The sequence below is a fragment of the Conger conger genome, chromosome 5, assembly GCF_963514075.1.
Source record: "Conger conger chromosome 5, fConCon1.1, whole genome shotgun sequence".
NCBI lineage: Eukaryota > Metazoa > Chordata > Actinopteri > Anguilliformes > Congridae > Conger > Conger conger.
The window spans coordinates 53,010,009-53,033,748 of NC_083764.1; the positions used below are offsets into that span (position 1 = coordinate 53,010,009).

The following is a 23,740-nucleotide window of genomic DNA, read 5'->3' on the forward strand; positions in this document are numbered from 1 at the left end:
GTATGCATTTACGTGTGTCTGCGTCTGTGTGCATGCATATGTCAGTGTGCATGAGTGCATGTGTGTGTGTGCATGTGAGTGCGTCAACATGCATGTGCATGTCAGTGTGTATGAGCGCATGTGAGTCTGCATGCATGAGCGTGCGTCTGCATGTGAGTGCATGCACATGTCAGTGTGTATGAGTGCATGTGTGTTTGTATGCATGTGAGTGCGTCTGCATGCATGTGCATGTGAGTGTGTATGAGTGCATGTGAGTGTGTGCATGTATGAGCATGCGTATGCATGTGTGTGCATGTCAGTGTGCATGAGTGCATGTCTGTGCGTGTATGCATATGCGTGCTTCTGTGTGCATGTGCATGTCATTGTGAACGAGTGCATGTGTGCGCATGTATGCATGTGCGTGCACGTGCATGTCAGTGTGTATAAGCGCATGTGTGTGCGTGTGTATGTGTGTGTCTGTGTGTAAATAACTCCCCATAGAGGTGTTTGTGCGTGTATATGTGCGTGTATATGTGCGTGTCTGTGTGTAAATGACTCCACATTGAGGTGTTTGTGCATGTATATGTGCGTGTATATGTGCGTGTCTGTGCGTAAATGACTCCACATAGAGGCGCACACCCACCTGCTGCACGGTGGCCAGGCTCTGCTGCTGCTGCAGCGCTGCGGTCTGGAGCAGGAGGTGCTGCCGCTGCGCAGCGTACATCTGCTGCAGGTACTGCGCCGCCATGCTCTGGGGCCGCTGGATGGCCTGCTGGATCACCTGAGCCACAGGGACGCGTCCGCTCACTCACACCTCAACCACATCCGCAAGCACAGGAAACGCAGCAAGGCTATTCACCTGCACTCCAGAGCAGCGTCTGCTACGGGCTAAGAGAAACATTCTTCCCCTGGGTTATTGCAATAGCACAGCAATAACTCATACCGTGATCACCAAGTAGCCAGCTACTGGACTGGACGCTGGCGCCCCCTGGCTGTACAAAGAGCATGCACGTTCTGTACCTCAGCTCCATTAAAATTTTCTACATTTGTGTCGTTCTACTGCCTGCAAATACTGGGACTTTGGCCACAATAAGATCCACACAGTCCTTGAGCCCTTGAGTTAACCCCACATTGTCCGCTACTTAGTCAAATCAAGTCGCTTTGGATAAAAGCATCAGCTAAAAACGTAATGGAATGGTATGGAACTAAATAATGCGGGCAACTGGGCACAGATTAAGGCAGTATAAGATCCAAACTGTTCAGTAACCGCACGGTTCACTGCCACTTGATTTAAAATGTTCAATCAGCATTACAGTGTTCTTGAATGTGTCCCTAATTGTTCATTAGTTCATTCAGGTAACATAGACCTGGTCCAGAACAAACACCTGCCATTCTCAGATGAGACCAGACACCAAATTATTACCTGAAATTATTACATACAGCAGTGTGTTTAACCCTTTCAGTCTCATGCCCAATATGAAGTGGCTTCACCCAAGTTGTGGCTTTGGTTGAGAAGAGTTGAGATGTTTTAATTGGGACTCCAAACAATAGTATAGCAGTTATTTTGATTGGTTGAAAAGGTATAAGACAGAGGGGAGTTCACGGTAGTTACGCTTGAGTGCCATATGCCACTCTTGGGACTGAAAGGGTTAACAGCTGGCTTCAGAAAGTCCCTGATCAACCTCTTGGTGTTGGAGGACAGAACTACCGGTAAAAAAAACCCCTACTTATAGCCTTTGGTTTTGCCAGTCTACAGAGTGGTTTGTAAGCAGAGCCAAAGGTTGTGTGCCCTGACTGCTGGCAGTTACCTGGACAGCCTGCCGGTCAGAGGGGGTGCTGTAGAGAGAGGTAGGGGGTGCCTGGGTACGTGTGGGGGTGGAGGTGGAGGTGCTGGTTGTGGTGTTCGCAGCCAGGGCAGTGGTGGCGGTGGAAGTTGTGGTGGTCACGCTCATCTCGCTGTCCATCTCTCCCGGACCCCTGGTGTCCGTCTCTTCTTGGTCCGTGGAGTCAGGAAGCTGGCTGGACAGAAATGCCATGTGACTATTACCATGGTGACCAAGCCGATACACAGCGTCCTTGTGTCAGCTTGCCACCATAACCTTCCAAAAGCTCTGAATACACAGCGTTAACTGAATTCATTGTTTTTTTACTGACAATATGTGAGAAATCAAATCTTATATTAATTATATTTGAGCATTAAGCATTTTAAATTCTGTTACCACCTTTCTGTTACTATGCACACCCGTACCCTATAAGTATGTGTGTATGTGTGTAGGTGCACTACTAATGTGGTGGCAACTAGGCTGTCAGCAATTCAAGAGGGTTGGGAACGCTGAAAGTGCTGCAAAGGGCCTCCTCGGCTGTTTAAAAACCTCAATTGAATTGGGCCCTAACAGAGACGATAAATTATCAAATGTATCTTGATTTGCATTAATTTGGCTTCATGGGCCACTTATATAATAGTATATTGCCCAGTATGCAATGTTATTCAAATGGAAAATGCAAAAAATGGTTTTCTGCTCTTCTCCGCAATTGACCACTATTTTAGCGAATTGTCCAAACCACACAAATGGCATGGTCTGGATCCTCTGCAGCAGATTCAGAGAGCAATCATTTGCAAGAAAGTTATGTTATTATACAAAATTCATTTAATACCATTTTCACAAGAAAACAGGGAAATGGGTATGTCCATAAGTATGTCCACATCAGATATGTGAACATGTGAATATGTCATGCTATATGTAGTGTAACAGGTATTTATTCCCCAATACTTGCATTATAAACTAATTTCAGACCTTTTCCTCAATTACGACGAATTGCCTAATTAGTATTGTAAAACAAGATTTTTTTCAGAGTTAATTTTACTCATGCAAAACAAACTTCTGTCTATTTTTAAAAATGTCAAAATGCATCAACTAGTTTTAAAACAGGTCTGTTGTTCCATAGTAATGCATGCTAGGACATATAATGAAAGGTTTTTTTGGCAGCTACTACTTTGGCTCCATACAACAAGATTTGTATATCATGTAGTATTTTGGTGTTCAAAAATAATATTGGGAAACACATGCTCGTAATTACACAAAAAATACAAATTTGCTGTTTCAGAACTTCCATTGAGGTAATGGAAATGGTATTTCAGAATTTTATGGGTTTGACTGCAATGAAACAAGTCCTAGTCTTCTGGGTGGCATAAGGAAACACTCATTCACTCGACAACATTGGATGCTAGACCCTCCCACCAAACAATGACCCCCACCCAATCACTGCCACTCCTACAGATAACAAATGTGGTAATGTCAATTTTGTACAGTAGAAGTACCGTGGACTAAAATTCACCCTTCATGTTTTGTGAATGCTATAAGCCTATTGCATATAAGCACACATTGTTACTTCCAAACTGCAGAATGCCTTGCAAATTATTTTTCTAAAGAAGTTTAGGGAGGGGCTTACTATTCATTGGCATTTCAAATAGACCACTATCATACAAGAAAGTAAAAAAGGTCGCGCAAACTGTACTGTAGGATGGAAAATAATAAAGCAAAACTATAAATGTTAGGAGATGGTATAAGCATAAGTGATAGAATAATACTTCACCATTCCAATACTCAGTGATACAAATTAATTATTCAGAATTTTTGTAGCTAGGCCTCGTTGTCCAGTAGGCCTACAATGAATCAAAAAGCATAATAATTATGTTGTAGAAGGCACAGAAAATACAGTTTTTCCTGTCATGTTTGGCGTAGCCAAAGGACACGGGGTCCAAAACTTTATATTCGCGAATTCAGCCTGAACCCGACTTGTCTGCCTATAGAAGAAGGTCTACATGCCAGAACAAAAGGCATGAAAAGACGGGCAACAGTCGACCTAATGATAACAGGCTTCCCGCATAGAATGACTTGAGATCTGGACTTTTGAAACCTATCAGAACGATAAAATACCGCCGACACAGCTAATTTGCCAATATGTCATGACGTCACTGATTTATAGTTCTCTATCTCATTGTGCAAATAACCATTGAGGTGACTTCACGAACCCTTCCCAATGCCAACTAAGAGCATTTTATAATTGAGATTGTCCTTGTCTTTTGGGTTATTAAACTTCTAAATTTCGAAAACATCCATAATTTCAGGCAGTACAATTTTTGGGTAGGCTACACTTCACTGCGCTTTAGCAACGCCATGGAACATTTAGGCCTATAGCCTACTTAAGTGGTGAGCATACATCGCTCTTAACCGACAGATTTGTGTTTTTCATGCCGCAAACATTAAATAAATGATGTCATGGCCTGATGCAACAGATAAAATGTATCACTGACTAGAAGAGACGGCCACTCTTGACAGGTGGAGATAAATCTTCAATTCTTAGACAACGATGACCGGATTTATTACGGCTGAATGTGTTTGTGTTCGGCGCGTGAGTATACGTGCGCTCAATTGCTTGTATGTGATAAATCTATTTTTCACACTCAAATGTCAGGAACTTGCTATTCACAACCCAGGCACTAAAATATGTATGCTAATGATTTGGTAACATTATGATCTTTGTTAATAACCATTCATTATATGTTATTTCCCTAATTCAGTAGTACAAATGGCTGTTAGTTGTTCATTAGCCACATTAAACAAACAATAAGTTCTAACGTGCAATTTAAATGATTACAATTTTTAGCATTTTTAAAAATGTAAAGATACAGAAAAGGATTGTGTCCCACAGCTGTCTACTCTATTTATGGGGGGGGGTCCTATGCTACGAAAGGAAAATTAAGTTAAATCATGCATATTTTGTCACTCACTTTTTAAATGGGCTGCACATTTTGTTCTGCAGCAACTGTTAATTTTTTATATAAATAAAACGGCATAGTTTCATGCATGTACCTAATTTATATAGGCTATTTTCGAATGTTAACGATCATTTCTTGCCCATGTGTTAACGTGTTAAATACAATTTAAAGCTGACGATCAAAAGAATTAAGAAGAGACTGTCCCATGGGCTTCCGTGGACCAAACAATTTATTAATTCTGCTGATTAGGCTAGGCCTACATAGGTCTTGGTGGGTAAAACAGACAAGTGGACGACTAAATGTGCCCCAAGACATTCAATTGACAACCTTAATTGTTAAAATCTTCACAATCTTAATTCGTAGCCTATCCAATATTTTATTAGGCTAAATCTCAGATGATTAATCAACACAGACAGAAACGCAGTCCGTAAGTTGCTTTATATTTTCTGTTTTTATATTTATAATTAAAAACTTAACTATCAATTTTTTTTCATGAATATCAACGACTTACAATATAGCCTACAAGTGCTTGGTCGCTTGTAAATGGGCCTGTTCTAATATTTTAACTGAGTTACAGGCTATTTGATTGTAGGCTATACGCCTATCAAGGGAGGCCATTTTGAGTTTAAAGATGAAGAAACTTTAAAAGCGAGACAGATAGAGTCAGATATAGTCAGAAGAGAATGATCAATAAAAAAACAATTTAAAGAATGTTGAAGATATATTTAATTCCTCCTGACAATGTAGCATATTCCTCTCAATGTCACGTCATGTGTAGCGCCATGCAAAATTTAAATAAAATGTAATAATTCCTGGACTGACAGACAATCATAAAATTTCGTTCTATCTTTACGTCGAGTTTCTCGTAAAATTAGAAGTGAAGTGTGCGTAAAATTTTCATTCACACAGTATACTTGCGCCTAGGAATCCCGACGTATAATTCATGACTGAATTATTTTATCGTCTCGCAGCATTGTCTACTCAACTGATTAAATGTTGAACTGACTTACAAAGGCCCCTGGTGCACTGGATTTCAAATCCAATATGTAATTGGCTCATTTGTAACAATGGCAACAAAAATATTAGTATCAGCAAGATTTTACAAATGAATGAAACAAGACACGAACACGTCGCGGCACTAATTGTAGGCTGTCCCTAAATGAATCTTTTTCATTGTTTAACCCAGCCATCTATGAATATTAAAAACGTTGAATTCCATTGCCCAGATGTGTATATAAGCACTGTCTCCTAAAACATGACTCCACGGGATATTGATTAACGTCGTGCTGATGAATAAACTACAACAGGTATTGCCAACATGCTCTGCTGTAGTCTTCAAGAGGATGCTGCTGACAATAAGACAAGGTGTCGCGTAAATGCAACCACGAGGTCTAGAAATCGTAGAATGGGATTCGTCAGTTGCAATAATGTTCTCGTAGCTATGGAACACCATATTCGAATCATGATAAAAAATAAAATCATTGTTGCTTTTTCTCCAGCCTGGTCAATTGTAAACAGCATTCTACAAAAAAAGCATTACCAGGCGTAGCCTACCATTCACAGCCCGTATAATAATGAACATAATTGTTTTCTGTATTCAAGGTTTCTGCCTTGAACAACCCCAAATTCCTAATTGCACTTGAATGGTTTTCAATAGTATTGAAGGTATTCACAAAGGGGGTTTGGTTCAGCACATCCCCAAATAAACATTCGATCGTCCATAGCCAGGGGTTTAAAAAAAATAAAATATATGGTTAGCCTAATTGTATGTCATAATAAAGTTGGGGACGAATGTACACACGGCTCTCGACCTTTTCATTTGACAATATTGTCAATTAATTTACTTTAATTTTACTATGCATGGGGCGTTTAAGTCAAGTGCATCGCTGGTTTTGCATGCATTCCACCTAGCTCTTCTCTTCGCCCATCTGCTCGAGGTGCAGCCGCGGAAGCTGTATTAAAGAAACGCCCAGGTATAGTGAAAATACTGTATTCTATCTCACCGTTCGGTTAATCTATAAAAGTCATACGCATAAATTATAATACGTATTTCGGAACATCGCTCTTTCTTGAAAACGAATTACCTAGGTTATACGGTAACAGCGCAAAGCATGCACACGCATTCAGTTGTCCTATAATTCTCGTTACCTGCCTGGAATTAATATTAGACATGACCCATCTCGGAGTGACCGTGCCACTGGTTCAGACTGTCATCGTCCCAATCATGTTCTAATGCGTCAATGCTTTCTAAAATGGAGATAAAAACAAAACGCTACGTACGGTCAAGAATGAAAAAACAGACACAGCACCACTCGCAGTTTAGGAGGACCTCTCACAGGCAGTTTGGTTTTATAAAAATATATTTGGGTAAAAACGACATCAATTCATCGTACTACCTGCAAAATCGATGATGATTTGGATAAACTAAACGCCTTGCATTTATTTAATCGCACCATAGTCTTGAACATAGACTACAGCAAACTACGGTATTCCATTCGCAACAATGCTCACATTATTTGGGACTAGCCTACATAATCTGTTCCATCTCATATTTAGAGTAGATTTTTCAATTGACAGATAAAATACTTAATCTGAACGAGGCAGTCTGCTATTCAGAATTTGATATAAGCTATATAGCCTAACAAAACGAAACGATAATCATTCATTCATAGTATTTATTTACCCTACTTATCCTTCATTTGATATAAATCTCTAACATAAGGGACCTTGCAAATATGTGAGTTAAAATGCAGATAGGGCTACGTGTTAAACCTTTCGTTTTTTATATTTACGAAAATTCTGATTTATTCACGAATATTAATTTATTTAGGCAGGCGCGCACATTGGGTAGGCAGCCTACGCGTAAATGCGCTGTTTCGACTGGACCATTCGGTTTCCGTATGTTACAGGTTTTATTTTATTTTTATGTGCTTTGGCAGAGGGGTCTGTATTAAAGTGTGAGAAGCAGCCAGGAAGAAAGAGATTAGATCAGTATTATAACACTGAGTCTCATTCACAGACCATATATATCATATAATATGACTATTTAAAGCGTTTAGTGTGAACGCGTGACACCTTGTAAAAGTAGGTTAAGCAAAGGTAAAACATTCACATTAATGTATTAGCCTAAGTAGCCTACATACACCTTTAGAGTAATATAGGGTACTGCGTGAATGCACATTTCAATCGCCTGTTGCATTATGAACATATTAAAAAATATGGTTTAGTGGTCTGCTACACTTGGGAATAATAGTAAAAAAAAAAAAATTCGGTAGCATTATTTTCAGAGACTCAACCAAGTATTATGCCCATAGAAAAATAGACTAAAGAATAAGAAAAATGAATCAAGCTGTAACCATAGCAACAGCTGCCTCTACCAACAGCCATGGGACCTTACTTGAACAAAAAGCTAAAGTTATGACATTATCAAAAGCTCAACCTGCTATTGGAGCCAGGAATGGCGAAACAAATAAAGTAGCCGACTTTAAAGGCCGTTAATGGATTTAAAGGGCGTTAATGGCATGTCTATGTGGAGGTCATTCAGATACATGAGGCTTACAAATAGACAATATGAACATATTTATGAGAAAGGGAAGCATTGGCCTATTATTACTGGACATACAGCAGTACAGGTTTGTCATTAATTTCATTTTCCAGGCATACATCTCAAGGCAAATTACAGAGAATGTAGTCACTGCTTCACAAACGTTGTGTTGAGATGTCATGGTCAAAGTAAGGTCTCATTGTATTTTTGCAGTTTGGCAATCCACTGTGAAATAAGCCTTTGTTAGTTTCCCCACCGTCAAACATTGTAGCCTATTGACCTCTTGGTTCTGGTTTTAAATTAAATAGTTTTAATCAAATTCAAATAATGAATCGTTTAAATAAATCAGTTTGCTGGTAATGTTGTTAATATATGGTTAGAAGGAAATGTAGGCCCAACATTCGAACTGGGACAAGTATATATATATATATATATATATATATATATATATATATATATATATATATATATATATATACGAGGTAAAGGCTATAGTCTCCTCACAAGGAAAAGAAAATTGCAATGAATGGGGTATTATCAAATATTTCCACAAGGGGGCAGAGTGATCTTGATGAAGCTGTGGTTGTCCTTTTTACTCCTTTGTTATAGACAGCCATATGATGGCTGTCAAACTGAATTCCTGGCAAGTTAGGCACAGCTTTTAAAATGTTGTAATGGACTTACTCGATTTGGGATTGTACAAGTAACAATATCTATACAATCTATACATAAGTGCCATTACAGTCTAAGGCTAATCATGGTGGTGAGTTAGGGAGGGAAAGGTGTAGCCTGAAGAGATGAGTCTTTAGTCTGCGCTTGAAGGAGGTCAGAGACCCTGCTGTTCTGATATCCACCAGGAGGTCATTCTACCACTATGGGACCAGGACAGACAGCAGTCGTGAGCGTGAAGTGCAGGTGTGGTGAGGGGGAGGCGCCAGACGGCACGAAGTGGCAGAACGGAGGGGTCTTGTTGGTGTATAGGTCTTGATAAGGGATTGAATATATACAGGGGCTGATTCCTTAACTGCCTGGTATGCGAGCACCAAAGTTTTAAATTTGATGCAAACCATAACAGGCAGCCAGTGGAGGTTGCTGAACAATGTTATCCACTGCACCACCTTGCCACCACATAGCTCATGCCTGAAATCGCTGTATATAAATCTCTATGTACAAATCTCATTGGGAGGAGATATGTAATGAGAATTAAAAAATGTATTGGCCATTAGGTCAGGGAATTCTTGATGTCATGAAGGAGCCTGATCCAACAGCTCAGAGTCTAAATATTTAGACTGATATAAGTGGACATTGCAATGCATTTGTTTCCCCTAATTTTGCTGATGCTTAATACATATCATAACAACCCCATACAATGTTGTCTGAATCCATTCACTCATTTTTGTTCATGAAATAAACTGAAATAATATAAGTAGCTACATTACCAACAAAATGTGTTGGACTTATAGAAATTTATATTTGGGTATGGGTATGGCCAAATTAAATAATCACTTCACTGATTGTATTGAGACAGTGTACTATTATGCAGCTGTAAACCGATAAGCTTATGTCTATGAAAATATGATAAATAAAATAGCCCGGGTAAAACACCGTTTTTATCATTTGATCTTTTTTTCCAGTCAAGAGTCTTGTAACCTCTACATGATATAATAATGGAGGCTAATAACATGACGTATAGTGCTATAGCGATTCTTCTAATCTGTCTGTATATGCTCATGTCTTACAGAAAACTGTCGATGCATACAGTAGGTTATACTGTCGATGCATACAGTGTGTGAAGTAATGGTATCCGGAAACGCTACAAATCGCAGTTATCGCTGAAAAACAACAACAAAAATAGACTACAGAAATGCATGTTCAATATAATATGTCAGATACGTAACATGGCCATAAAAATACAGCCTTGGCTTAACTATAACTACAGTGAATATCCAGCACTGACTGCGTCAAGCCTGGACTTGAACACCCTGAGAGTCTGGTTCTACTAACGTAAATGTAGCTACACGACCTGGTACGCATTGAAAATACGTCCATGATATTTTATATTGCTAATCTCTGATTTAGCAATATACAACTTTTGTTTAAAACATTTGGCCAAATCTGGAATTCGGTGATCGGTAACAATTTAATAGGCTTCGAATACATTATAACCTGAAAAGCAAAACATGCCTTGATGTAGGGGTATGCTGTGATCACAACATAAGCGTATTTCACATAGTTGCACATAATCAGCGACGATGGCAAGCTTTTTCAAGTAGCCTATGTTCTATTGAATGAAGACGTTTGTCTTCTAAAGTTACACTTAACTTGGTATAATCGGAATGCTGGTGAGCTCATCCATACCATCAGCGAAGGGTGTCTCACAAATATTGAACTATTTTTTATTTTCTCTCAGATTAAACAAACATACATTGTGTGAATACAGTAATTGTAATTGTTTTTATTTGACTGTTAATTATGTGTTGTGTTTCATGGTTATTTTTGTAATAAGCGAAAGATTAGTTCCCCCTACTAACGTGCATTCCTCGATTGGATTGGTCGGTTGCGAGGCCTCTGCAGTCAGTAGGGAGTGTTTTGGTGTGTAGGACCACCGAAGTTAGTTCTTCTGTGAGGGATTGTTAACCAAAATATTAGCTGGTCAGTTAACACAACACTGCGAGAGAAAGCTGACTGAACGTTTTTAGAGTGTATACTTCACTGTAAGGAAGAGGTGATTATTCTGTTAGCTTACAGGTTAGGTGGCTAGACACTGTAGGTAAAGCTCGGAAACCGAGGGCTTGTGATGCCTACGTTGCGGGACAGCACTATGTCCCACCCCGGTGAGAATCCCCATCAAGTCCGGGTAAAAGCCTACTACAAAGGGTAAGTAGTAACTGGTGATTGTGTAAGCTAGTCTGGCTAGTTCTGTGTGAGGACTGAAAGTGTTATAATTATTCTCACTCGTTTACTATTCTGGAAGTAAGACGATGCTTACAATCTTTGCTAACGTTAGCTAATTTATCTAAAGTATGTTAACTTAAGGTTAGGCAGGTGACGAAGCTAACGTGAATTAGTTCACCAACGTTAGCCAGCAAGCAAACTGTAACTGACTCCGATAATAGCTAGTTAACCTTAGTTTGAAGCTGACTCAGAAAATCCAACTTGTCTTTAACTAGCTTGGAAACGAAACTTAATTTACGTTAGCCGGCTAACCTTAGCCTAGCTGACGTTGAGTATCGTTCGGTTGCTATTGATAGTGCTAGACTAGCTAGCTCTAAATACTGTGAATAGCTCTAGCTAGCTAGTTGGCTAACGTAAATAGAATTTGGAATTGAAAAAAGTTACTAGTTAGACTAGCCAAGCTAGCTAGCCAAGTTGTAGTTGTTCGCTAGTCTAAGGCCAACTAGCAACGTTATGTCTAACGTATGAAAATGCATAGTCTGTTCAGCAAGTTAAGTTTAATGTCGAATATTAACTGTTAACATTAGCTTGAAGGAATGCTCATAACGTTACATTGCATTAGCCAGGCTGCTAACGTTAAGTACTTGGCTGGATCTGCTAAACAAGTTAACTGCATATCAATAGTGAGGACTAGCAAAAAATCTATTGTAATTAGGCGAAGTTTGACTAAGTTAGTTGACACATGACTCAAAATAATCAGAAGTAGTATAAATAACTAGCTGGTTAACTATTATAATGCTGCTTGAATGATTATAGTTGGCCTAACGGTTAGCTACTTAGCTAGCTTGTTAATTTAACATTTACGGCGTAAGGTAAATTTAAAGAAGTGATATGAATTAGCTAACGTTAAGTTAGTTATTCAGAAATCGATGTCAGTTCAGTTGCATGATGACTTAATTAGCAGGAGTGGAGGGTGGTTTTTAAGAAAAAGAAAGAACAGGCTCGCAGAGTTGACTTGTTAGCTAGCTAACCAGACCAAAATCACTGTGAGGTTTTAAAGTATTGTTAATTGCTGTCCTCCCGTTAAGGTAATTTTAATGCCATACATAATCACTTTTTAAATCATCAAACATTAAATCCGTTGCATCCGAGTACTGTAGTTGCTAACCATAATTTACGCTAACACATGCCCCTAATCGAGTGTTTGCGCGTAATTGTACAGAATATAACATTTAGCCTAATCTATTCTGAAACGATGGCCATTTCTATGTGATGATTAGATACCCAGTACTGCGACCTGAAAAACTTGTCATACGAGTAACTTCTGCCAGACTTGTAGTCCCGCTCTCTTACCTCACGCCCCAGTAGTCTCCCTTCCTCACCAGCTTGAAAGCATTGCCCTCAAAACAAGGCATGTAAACTATTTATGAAATAATCTCTGAAGAATCCGAGCTACGTCTTAAACGGAGTATGGTAATTAGGAACATTTTATCTGTCAGTGAGTCAGCTCTAATACTGGGAAACTGGTCCAATTGCTCTTCTATATTTTTACATTTTATTTAATCATTGTCTTATACACTGAACATAAGTATGTTTTGAACAGGTCTGTCACTAGTTCACCTGTGGGTGTGTTTGTTTCCTGGATTTCTGGCATCAACCAGATTGTGACTTACCTGATGTCGTAGCCATAATGGGGTGGCATAGTGCAGTCAGCCATGCTGTTTGAGTGGCTGTGATGTTTCTGCAATTAGTTCCATCTGAGCCCCTAATTATGTAATTCAATCAATTATCTCAAATTAATGAAGGCAACTCTATACTTGGGTTCTTCAGTATTTCACTTTGATGAATAGATGTAGCGCATGGTCACCAGTGTTAATTTAGCCTCATATATCATCCAGCTCTAGAAATAAACATTAGACTGAACAAAAACTGGAAACATCCCCAGTGGCTTGCCGTCCATCAGTCTGGAGCCTCCTTCAATCTGTGGCAATGACAGAACAAGCCTACTCATCGCACCATCAGAGTTCATTATCTGTAGCTTCTTACCGTGTTAAATGCAGTATTGTAAGTCCCTGTGCAAAATTACTGAATTGGAAATTGTAAACTTCAGGACATGCATGGTCATGGTTTGACTCTTGAGTCAACTTGTTTCCTATGTCAGCATCCTGGAGACTGTTATTTAGTATTCACTGTGTTTAGCAATGTTGCTTACTTGTAGAATTACTTGAGAATATAGCCCAGCCCAGCAGTATTTGATGAGTTCATACAGTATACACCTTTTGACCCTCCCCTAGTTAAAGCACAAATTCTCTGTACAGGGATGAGCTCCACAGTCCAAAATCAAATGACTGTGTTAATGATAAATGTGACGGGTAGTCCTGGGTGATTGATCTCGCCTGGGGCTTGGAGTTTCATCTCAACATCACGTTGTCCTGACTCCTCTGGTCAGTTGTGCACCTACGACCCTTCCGACACAGACTGCACGGATCAACTTGGCAGAGTGAAAATAATAATGATAATATAATGCAATCAGATAACAATAGTGTGACTAAGTAGATTACTGGACACTGGAGGCTGTTTGGCAGAAGAGTGCATCCATGCAGCCTCCTGAGTTGAAAGGATTTTACGGTGAAAGACCTACAGTTCTTACTGGTAATCCCTAATTGAGAAATAATAAAAATGCTAATTAAAATAATGCTAGGACTGCTGCGATAAATTACATTATAGATTACGCTCTTTTTTTTGTATATTCAAAAAACATTGTCTTTGGAAACAACACTGAATACAATGAAGAATCAGTACAATGAACGATCTGTACAACATTCTGACAGTCATTCCAAGTCTATAAATTTACTCACAAATATTATGACAAATGATTATGTTCAGAAGGAACCCATTTTGTAACGATGCACTGTTCCAGTCATTTCCACAAAGTAATCAGCAGCACTTGTTCATTGACAGATGCATTAATTCATTCATTAATTCATTCATTCATTCATCCATCTTAAATTATTTACGAATGATCACTGTTAACATTCAAGTTGGTTGTGTTTTTATTTCTATTTTTTATTGATTCAGTTTTTATTTAGCCGAAATTCGTCACGAGAGTTATGTGAGGCTGGGAGACTACCGACACTGGGCTAACAAATCTACTCAGAATATTTTCTCTTGACACTAAGATATACAGAACATGAAAGCAAACATATGAACATGTAGCCATGAATGCAGCTGGTTGTCTGTGACTGGTACTTCTCAGATACTCCAGATACTTCAATTTTGACATCTTGCATTTAAAAGCTTAAAAACTGTGTGTACTCTGAATTTGATTATGATATGATAGAATGGGTCATATATGGTTACTTGCTGGAAGAGTAGTTAGTTTCTCACATGACATGGAAGGACTCAAGGAATCAATGCCTCCTCACCTTAAGTTGCATATAGGCTTACTTGCTGTGTAAATGACCTTCAGCCACTGCAGTGTGCACTTCCCTGCTAGTAGACGTCAAACATAAAGGTGGAGATTGCCAGCAAATGTTCTAAAATATTGCATGGTTGTGTCAAGTCTCCTGGTTGAGTGGGCAGACATACACATTATTCTCTTTTTTTTGCTGTGCTAAAGAAACTCAATTAACTTTGAAATCAACGTACAGCTTTCAATTTCTGCTGTTTTTTTTTTTTACCGGTGCTTTACCAGTATTCAGCTGTGGTTCCATTTGGACTTTCTTATCGGGTATACTCTGGTACAAGTCAGATTTCAGATTTAGATGTGTCGGAGGTAGGGATGATGGCTTACCTGCAGCATATAGGAAATGGGCCATGTCTCAGCCAGCGAAGACCAGAGACTGCTCCATGTTCCAGTGAAACACACGGAAACGCTTACCATTCACTTACGCTGGATAGATCCTTTATAGCCAAATACTTTACCTTCTTCTGCTCTACTTCCAGGAGGACATAATTCGTTTATATTGTGGTTTTTGTCCATTTTCTTGAATCATTTGGATGATGAGATTGCAGGAGTCCTGCCTGATTGCTGAAGGCATGGAAAAAGCTTATTCTCCACACTTGCAAACAATCTTTGGAATTCAATTCATAGATGCCTTCACTGTGTCTATAATTACAGTTGGAAGAAAGAGCGGGTGTGGACTTGGTTTGAAACCAACAATTTAGCCCAGCGTGTTGGTAGACATTTCTTTGAGCTGTTTATAAACGCACTGTGGCAGGCTCAAAAATGTGACACCGCAGCCCGCTTTAGCAGACCGCCAGCTGTGCGTGCCACCATCTTCTCTCACACAGGGCCTGCCAGAGAGTCGCTTACCTCTTCAAGGTCTTTTCCCGCTCCCCTTTCCACACACTTCAGATTAGACATTCGGCTGGCTAATGACTTGCACAGCTCACTTATTTGTAGATATACAGTCCATTCATACTGCTGGATATTTTCCTGAAGCAATTCAAAATCGCCTATGTGCCTTGCTCACTGACACAATGGTGGTGAGCCACCTAGGGATGGAACATCACGCTGGACTGCTGTGGACAGACTCCTTCTTTTCTCTGAAAAACAGAAGGAACCAACAGCTTAATGGAAAATTAGAAAAAACAAATCATTAAAAATAATGATTGGAATGGGAAGGTATGGTGGGGGAGGACGCTTTTGAGAAGGAAGCAGGAGTCAAAGGCAGGCATGTTTCTTTGTGAAACTTCCAGTTTCTGGACGCATGCTTTTCTATCAGCTCAGAGGGTCGCTTTTCGAATCTGCTTTGAGTTAGTTTAAAGTCATAACTTTACAGGAAGAATGTGGATTAGTCACTGTGAATCGGTACCGTTGTTCCTTGACCGTAATCCTAAGTATTATTTTATCCTTTTGCCACCACATGGGTTTATGTCGTTTAAAACAGCTTTGTGTGGTGCTGTCTTTGAATCTTTGTTCAAGTTCAGTAACATTAAGTACATTTGACTTATCCTTCATACCTTCTATTCTTGAGGGCCTGCCTTTTCTGTACATAAGTACGATTGATAGTGTTTTACTGTGTGTATATTGAGTGTAAGTTTGAGAAGCATCCTACAGAGGGCGCTAGGCTGACTGTACCCCCTCTTCCTGTTGTTCTGTGTTTTGGTTTCGCACTGTGGTGGCCAGGTGAGAGCCTGATCCTCTGGCAAGTACTGTGCCAAACTGTCACATTGATCTCTGTGGGGGTAACGCCAGGGGCTCTTAAACACCTCCACCCCCCATGCACTTGCAGATGATGAGTGACCTTCTGTTCAGCAGATGGGGCTGGGCAGGGGGGCTTTTGGTAAGGGGGGGGTTTAAGGGGCAGGGTGGTTGAGTGAACCACTTTGCCTCTCTAACTTAAATTTTTCTGGGAAGAGCTTCACTCTCCATCACCCGGAAATCCCACCTCCCTTCCCGAAGTGCTGCCATGGCAACAAGGCACAAGGTCTGTTTGTGATGTCATAACGTGGGTGGTCAGGTGGACTGCCAAACACTTTTTTTGTGTGTCTACAGAGTTTGTCTACATTTTCTCAGCAGAGGGGGTGCGATTATAATGGCATTTTCATTCAGTTACTCATCAGCCGATGTCTCGCACATTGTCCAGTCTCGTTTACTCACCAAAAAATCCCACTTGTTAAGGCCACTGCTGAGAACTAGCCCACAGCATCATAGTATCACCCATTACTCATATTAATTCAGCACCTTGTCAGAAATGTGCCTTTTGGACACCGAAGCTGAGCATTCATTGTTTGTTGAAATTTTCCCTCTTGGAGAAGGCAGCTTGATGTTACTCCTGATAGAATTTCCCACACAGGTACAGAAAGTTCTAGTTGAAGGGTCCCCCTTTTGTTTGAACAGTGTATAAACATTAACATGTCTTCTTGGTGACTGAATTGCAGTTTTAGCTGTGTAAAAGGATTAAGCTGCCTTCTTCTTTCGTATATCGTCATATATAAATCCCAATATACAATCCCCTCCAAAGGTATTGGAACAGCAGGGCCAATTTTTTTGTTTTTCCAATACACTGAATACATTTGGGGTTGAGATGAAAATATGAACATGGGAAGTATGAAGACTTCAGAATTTCAGCTTTTATTTCTTGGTACTTACACCTAGATGTGTTAAACTACTTAGAATATAGCACATTGCACAAGCAAATCAAGTGTTTCCCAGTGAGCCACTTAATGTCTACACATGGAAACGGATGGGAGGTGATTCCTTGTCCACCTTGTTCCTTGTCCAATCATGGCTCACTTGCTTGGCACATCTACTGGGTGTCCAGAGTTGGACGTCTCATCGCCTGCATCCATGTGGAGGAGCAGATGCCTTGAATGCCCCTTGCCGGGCTGGTCTATCAGTGCTTGGAGCGTCCAACCAAAAGAGAGGCATCTGACTGCCGACTGCAGGAGGGTGGGGTTTTGATGTCAAACCCCAGGCTTTGACCAATCCCCTTGTCAAATCCAGAGCTTCAAAAGACGGAATTGTTTTTAAGCAAGTGCTCGTGCCAATGGGTAGGGTTGGATGTCAGGGTTTCTTTTCCAGGGAATCAAAGGTTCCTTCCTTGTTTAAAAAAAAAAAAAAAAAAAAAAAAAGGAAAGTATTTGTATTAGCAGGCTGCTTTCTCTAGATGCCTTGAGTAATTGGAGTGGAAACGGTAGACGAGGCTCACAGATAAGGTTCCAGTGGGGAAACAAAGCCGCAACCAGCCCCGGCTGCCGGAGCGGATAACCCGCCTTATCTCCGTGCCGCTGCGGGCGGCATCAATGATTTACGGCCACTGGGAAGAGTGGAATGGCAGATCCGGGCTGGCCCCGAGCCGGCTGTTGTCCGAACCTGAGGTCCCGGGCACCCGTCTCCTGCCCTCCGCCACATCGAGGCAGAGGGACTCAGAGAGGGCCCAGTGCGCAAGCGCCACCTGCAGGGAAGACTGCCCTGGGCTTGTACGTCAGCACGGCTGGCTTCTTACGTCCTGTCCCTGTGGGAGTTTTTACTGGTGTGCCGAGCCCGACTCCCTGCATCGCGTGTTCTTTTTTGCAGTAGCCGGTAAATTAATTCCTGTGGGCGCAATGTTTGGACTCTTAACGAAGGTGATATAAAGAGTGTGTGGGAGCTTCCTGGAAGTGCGGTATTATGTCATTATGCCATCGCACCGTCGAGCTTTCCCTTTTCCGTCAGCTGACCCCAGCCTCCCGAAGACAATAGCAGCCTGATGTGTGCAAAGCTGGTCCAAAAACACACATACACTCCGTTTAGGAAGAAATGGTGAAGGCCCCTGACCCTCAGCACTCATCTCGTATGCTGTGGACATTTGTTAGTCATAAATTCAGGGTTGCGAATGGATGCAAGCTCAGAACAGCTGAGATTTGCTGAAATGGCCGGTCCCTGAATCTCAGTGGGTGAATAGGAGCCTAAAGTTGAATGGTGTGGCCGGTCTTCATGCGTTTGTAGGGCTGGGGCCCTTTCAGTAGGCCTTAAAAACCGACTTGGGAGGGGGGTAGTGATGGGAGGGTAGTCCTCAGCAGTCAGAGCAAGCCGTCTCAGAGCTTAGACCTCTTGCTTTTTGTCTCTATCTCTCCATCTCTATCTCTTTCTTAATTTCTCTTTCTCTCGGCCTCTGCACTTCTGGGTCACGTCCCAATGATTTCTTTTTGCGTGGGTCATGACCTGGAACATTCCATGTATAACTGGACCTCTGCCAAGCAGAACGGTTGACAGGAGGGCAGGAGTCGTCGTCACAGTTACCGTCTCTGTGTTGTGGGTTGTTTGGTTTTAATCATCTGTTGTAGTCCCTATTCTGGGTCCGAACATTGATACTGTGAACCTGTAGCCCAGGTTCTCAATTTCCTCCAAAGGAAAAAGGAAGTGGAGAAGACTGTTTGTTTCACAGAGAGGATTAAGGTCAGTTGTACCTGTGGTGGTCTCGGGGGGGGGGGGGGGGGGGGGAGTAAGAGTAAGAGTAAGAGGAGTAAGAGGAGATCCCCGTTACCTCAGATGGGCTGCTGATCCCATGCTTGCGCATGCAGCGGAGAGGGAGGGGTGGTGAAGTGCGGGGGAGAGCGAGGCGAGTGCAAAGAGAGAACGGAGGAGGGAGGGACAGAGGGGGAGCGAGAGAGAGAGAGCAGGAAGGGAGGATCATGTGATGGAGAGCAATGGACCTTAGAGCCTCGACCCCTTCCTGTGGCTTCGAGTCTGCTCTCCACAGGACCCCCCTCCCCTCCCCCCACCCTGCCATTATGTGGGCTGTCTGGCACAGCATGAGGGGGCTGGCCCGAGAGGTCAGATACAGCCTGCATCCACCGTCCCTCCCACACTTGCTGCTGCTGGCAAAGGGGCCTTCTAGCACCAATAAGAGCTAGGATAATCGCTCAGCACAAAATGGCCTTCATAACCTACTTGTACCATTAATGTTTCTAATTTCTCTTTCGTGTGTGTGTGTGTGTGTGTGTGTGTGTCGGGGACATGAAAATGTGTAATTTATCTATAATCAGCAAATGGGTGGTCGGATGATTCTTGTATCACTGCTATTAAACCAAGACCTAAGGAAGTGAATACGTTTTTATGACCTCTGCTTTCGGTTAACCCAAAGTAGCGTATGCATTACCCCCTCACCCACACCCTTTCTGTCTGTTCCCTGTGCAGAGACATCATGATCACACACTTTGAGCCGTCCATCTCCTACGAGGGGCTGCACACTGACGTCAGGGAGATGTGCTGCATGGACAACGACCAGCTCTTCACCATGAAGTGGATCGACGAGGAAGGTGCCGCATCTTCAGACTCTCCCCCCTTCTGTTTCAGAGTGCTTGAATTTCACTCACAGCTGTCCCCGTAGCTGAAAAAATGGTGTAGCATGCAGGACTTAACATTCTACTTGCCCCAGGTTCATTTCCAAATGGCCCTGCTGCAAGAATATATCTAACAAGACTGTTTTTAAATTTTTTTATATAAACTGTCAGAATGCCAATCTGCAGCACTGGTTGGAAAAAAGTGGTCTTTTATTAAATGTGAAAATGTGAATTGTCACCACCAAATCATGGACAATCTTAATCTTGCTGAGAGTTTTAACTTTGATCCTATCGCTGAATGTTGGAAAATGTGGATGGCTCCTTCTTTGCCTGGGAATGTAGAATTCCAAGGAAAGACATTTGCAGATAAACAAAGGATGAAACCATTTTTCTAGCTAAGTTCATAGTCGCTTAGCTTGCTCACTATAACTAAAGGTAGATGAGTTGGCTATACTTTTTAAGATGTCTCGGCCATAATTACATCTATCGACACACATGCGTACTGTACAGATCTTTCTCTAGACATGGTTCACGTGAGGCTAAGTGGGGACAAAAACGTCTACCGAGGGTTTCCAGGAAATTTAGAGTTTTAGCTAATTTTCTAACATTTCTGTGGCTTGCCCATCATTTTGACACATGCAACATAATTATACACGTGCCATTCTACCTTCATCTCAAACCGTTAAACCTGAAAATAAGATTGTTGTCAATGATCAGAAAGCACTAGGATAACGCTGTTATTTGCAGTGTTACTACCCTTGCGACTGAGGTTAGCGCGCCCTTGCTTCCTGGCTTAGAACAACCCCTGCTGTATAAAGACGGCCACAGCCTGCACACCTGTGTGTGTTTTTGTGATGAGTGGCTTGGTAATGAGTGACTTGAGGGGACGTTATCAGTTAACTCCAGTAAAAGCTCAAGCTGCTCCAGTAAGCGGAGACTCAGGTAAAAACACCTGTGCTCCTGAAAATGCCGTAGAATAGCTTAGCAGTCACCCCTTATCATAGGTAGAAAACGTTTTGGCTTCATATTTACTCTACGGCCCTTTTTCCCACAGCTGAATATTTAATGTAGCGGAACAGTAAAACAGTTCTGTCTTAATATGAAATAAATATTGAGTTTCAGTCTTATGCTTAGTGTAATTATTATTTAGAAAAATTTACTTTGTTTTAAATAATGAATTTGTTTTAAGTAATTCACCATCAGATTTTGTTCGTTGTGGTGCATTGTTGCCTCAGGGTGCTGCATCGCAAATACATATTGTTTCCAGACAAGTAAATTGTTTTGATTAAGATAACTTGGTACATTGATGAACAGTTTTCCGAGGAAGGCACGTTATAATGTGTGTTTGACACTCAATAATGAGTTCTGTGTGCTTGTGCGTGTGGGGAGGGAGCAAGCGACCCCCTGGAAGAAGACTCGGAGAAGGCTGTGAGACGGAAAAAGAGACCCGTAAACACGTAGTCACGGGTGGTACGCATTTAATGAGAGCACCTGTGGTGACGCGATGACCTGGCCCAGGAACTCGCTGGGAACAGGAAGCGTGTTCAGATCTATGATGAGTCACATGCTCGGCGCTTGCAGGAGTTTTATTGGCTTAAATGCATTCCCTGCATTTTGTTTTCCTGGTCGGAGAACAGAATCCAGGAATCCATACTTCACAGACAGTCTGACACCTGCCTCAGGCCAGACGTCTGGGTTTTGGGCTGATTACAGCCTGCGCCTCTATGTATAGCCTGACAGGTGAGAGGCTTAAATACAGGGGAGACTTGGAAAGGCGGAAACACTGATGCCTCTCCAGACCTCGGCCGTATTGACTTGCGTACACTTGGTGGGGCTGTTCCCAGAGCTACGTAGCTAGCCGCAGGAGGTTCTTGCCACGCTAAGCAACAGTCTGTTGTCTGTCGTGATGTCGGCCAGAGCGTACAACCTCCTGTGGCTTGCAGACCTGAACTACTTCCTGAAACACCTAAAGGGGCCTCTGAGTCAGACAGGATGAACTGGCCTGCTCAGCAGACCCAGGGATGTCTCGTACCACACAGTGCCCTGCCAAGGCCAACAAAACACAGCCCCTTCTGTACCAGCAGAGTGGAGCCTGGCTCCAAGTCATTTGGTCATACCTGGGGTTCATTCCAATCGCTTAGTTCAGCACTCATCAAATCTGGACCTCAAATCCAAATCTGGCCCTGGTTTTCTTTTCTCCCCGGTAACCAGCAATACAATTCGTGCTACTGATTGGCCAGACTGTCTTCACATCTGGCTCCCAGGCCTCAAGGACCATGATTTCATGATCCCTGTCTTAGTTTATCCATCCTCATCTTCTTGGTTCTCCCATAACCAAGAATTCGGTCGAGGTCCGCCGTCTATTCCAGTCTGTTAAATGCTCCTTGGTTTGTTTGACTGTTTATTTGTACACACACGTACTGAAAGGCGTTTCCGTTGTAGCCGCTTGTAGATTTCGCTGGTCGTTGTTTGTCAGCCCCTAATTACAAGACGGACTTGAACATGTTTGTATTCTAGTGCGCGCGCACAAACACTCAAACACAGTATGTGTTTTCACTCTAACCGGCTGTGTTGGTTGTTGGTTGTTTCTCAGGGGATCCCTGCACCATATCCTCCCAGCTGGAGCTCGAGGAGGCTCTGCGTCTGTACGACCTCAACAAAGACTCCGAACTCATCATCCATGGTAAGCCGGGGGCGGCGTGAACCGCCCGCCCACCCCCCCCCCCCCCCTCCTCCCTCAGCTCAGCGTGCCGCGTGGGCGCGGAATACTGCGTGGGAAGTGCGCTAAAGCTGGGAAGTTTGTCAGAGAGTTATTTTCAGAAGGCCCTTGCGACTTCGGCCAGTCTGCCCACTTGATGTTGCTATGGCGTACGTTTCCTGCTGGTGTAGATACCCAATCCTGTGCCGTCGGCGGTCGGACTTTAATGTGCTGTTGTGTGTACTTCAACCCTTTTGACAGCAATAAAATTGATTTGATTTTATGTCTAAAATTTCAATAAAGTGAGACCACATTGTGCTCAAGAGTGCAGATAAAAAATTAAAAAGACAACTCCTTAGATGAATTTACTTGAGTTTCAAAATGTACTCTTAACACCCAACATTGCAACCCTACCCTAGTCACTACCGAGTAATTTATTCTCACAGACTGAAGTCGACTCTTTTCGCCAAATTCCACTGTACCCAATCCCTGGCCACTCCCTCCCAAGGCTCTGTTCCTGCATTTTCTGCCCACCCACTTTACATCCCCCAATCAAGATCTGTCTCCCTGCAGCCTGTGGTGTGTTTTCTTGAACACCCTTAATGACCAACTCATCAATGCGCATTTTTACATCCGAGGTTGCTGTCACAGCCTCATGGAAACCTCCATCTGGGCTTTTTTTTTGGGGAGGCGGGTGTGCAGATAGCTAGCAGCCCCTGACGCTGCCCAAATCACCCCTCCCCCTATCTACGGCATTCAGAGATCCGATTGGCTGGTGGCAGCCTGGGCTGAGCCCCTGAGATGTTAATTAGGGCTGGTGTAAACAGAGCGTGGAGGAGGTCACCGAGGTCAAGACCAAGGTGGGCCCGGGGAGTGGAAGGAGGAGCCTGAGAGCTAATGAGAGGAGATATGCGTACACACAACTCCCAACACATGCACCTACACAAACGCACACATAATCACAAACCTGACTTGCTTACATGCACAAGCAACAAACACAACATATTTTGTAATGCATTTTAGTACACAGGATGGGAACATAATATTCTCTCTCTCACTCTCTCTCCGTTCT

At 42.1% G+C, this 23,740-nt stretch overlaps 2 protein-coding genes across 8 annotated transcripts in view; one reads left to right on the top strand and one right to left on the bottom strand.

The window, feature by feature from the left end:
* The window catches only part of phc3 (polyhomeotic homolog 3 (Drosophila)), a 24,886-nt gene extending 12,316 nt beyond the window's left edge, over positions 1-12,570 (bottom strand). For 5 of the 7 annotated variants that reach the window (XM_061244087.1, XM_061244088.1, XM_061244084.1 and 2 more), the window contains exons 1-3: positions 6,908-7,006; positions 1,788-1,994; positions 623-760 (exon numbers count right to left, since the gene is read on the bottom strand). In XM_061244087.1, the coding sequence (XP_061100071.1) occupies positions 623-760; positions 1,788-1,994; positions 6,908-6,931 (369 nt within the window). In that variant the 5' untranslated portion in view covers positions 6,932-7,006. Of the gene's footprint in view, positions 1-622; positions 761-1,787; positions 1,999-6,907; positions 7,007-12,551 lie in introns of those variants that run through there. The other 2 variants (XM_061244086.1, XM_061244085.1) reach the window with 2 other exon arrangements.
* The window catches only part of prkci (protein kinase C, iota), a 24,359-nt gene continuing 11,467 nt past the window's right edge, over positions 10,849-23,740 (top strand). Inside the window, exons 1-3 of the mRNA XM_061244095.1 lie at positions 10,849-11,180; positions 19,825-19,946; positions 22,564-22,653. Coding sequence (XP_061100079.1) covers positions 11,101-11,180; positions 19,825-19,946; positions 22,564-22,653 — 292 coding nt within the window. The 5' untranslated portion in view covers positions 10,849-11,100. The remainder of the gene's footprint in view (positions 11,181-19,824; positions 19,947-22,563; positions 22,654-23,740) is intronic.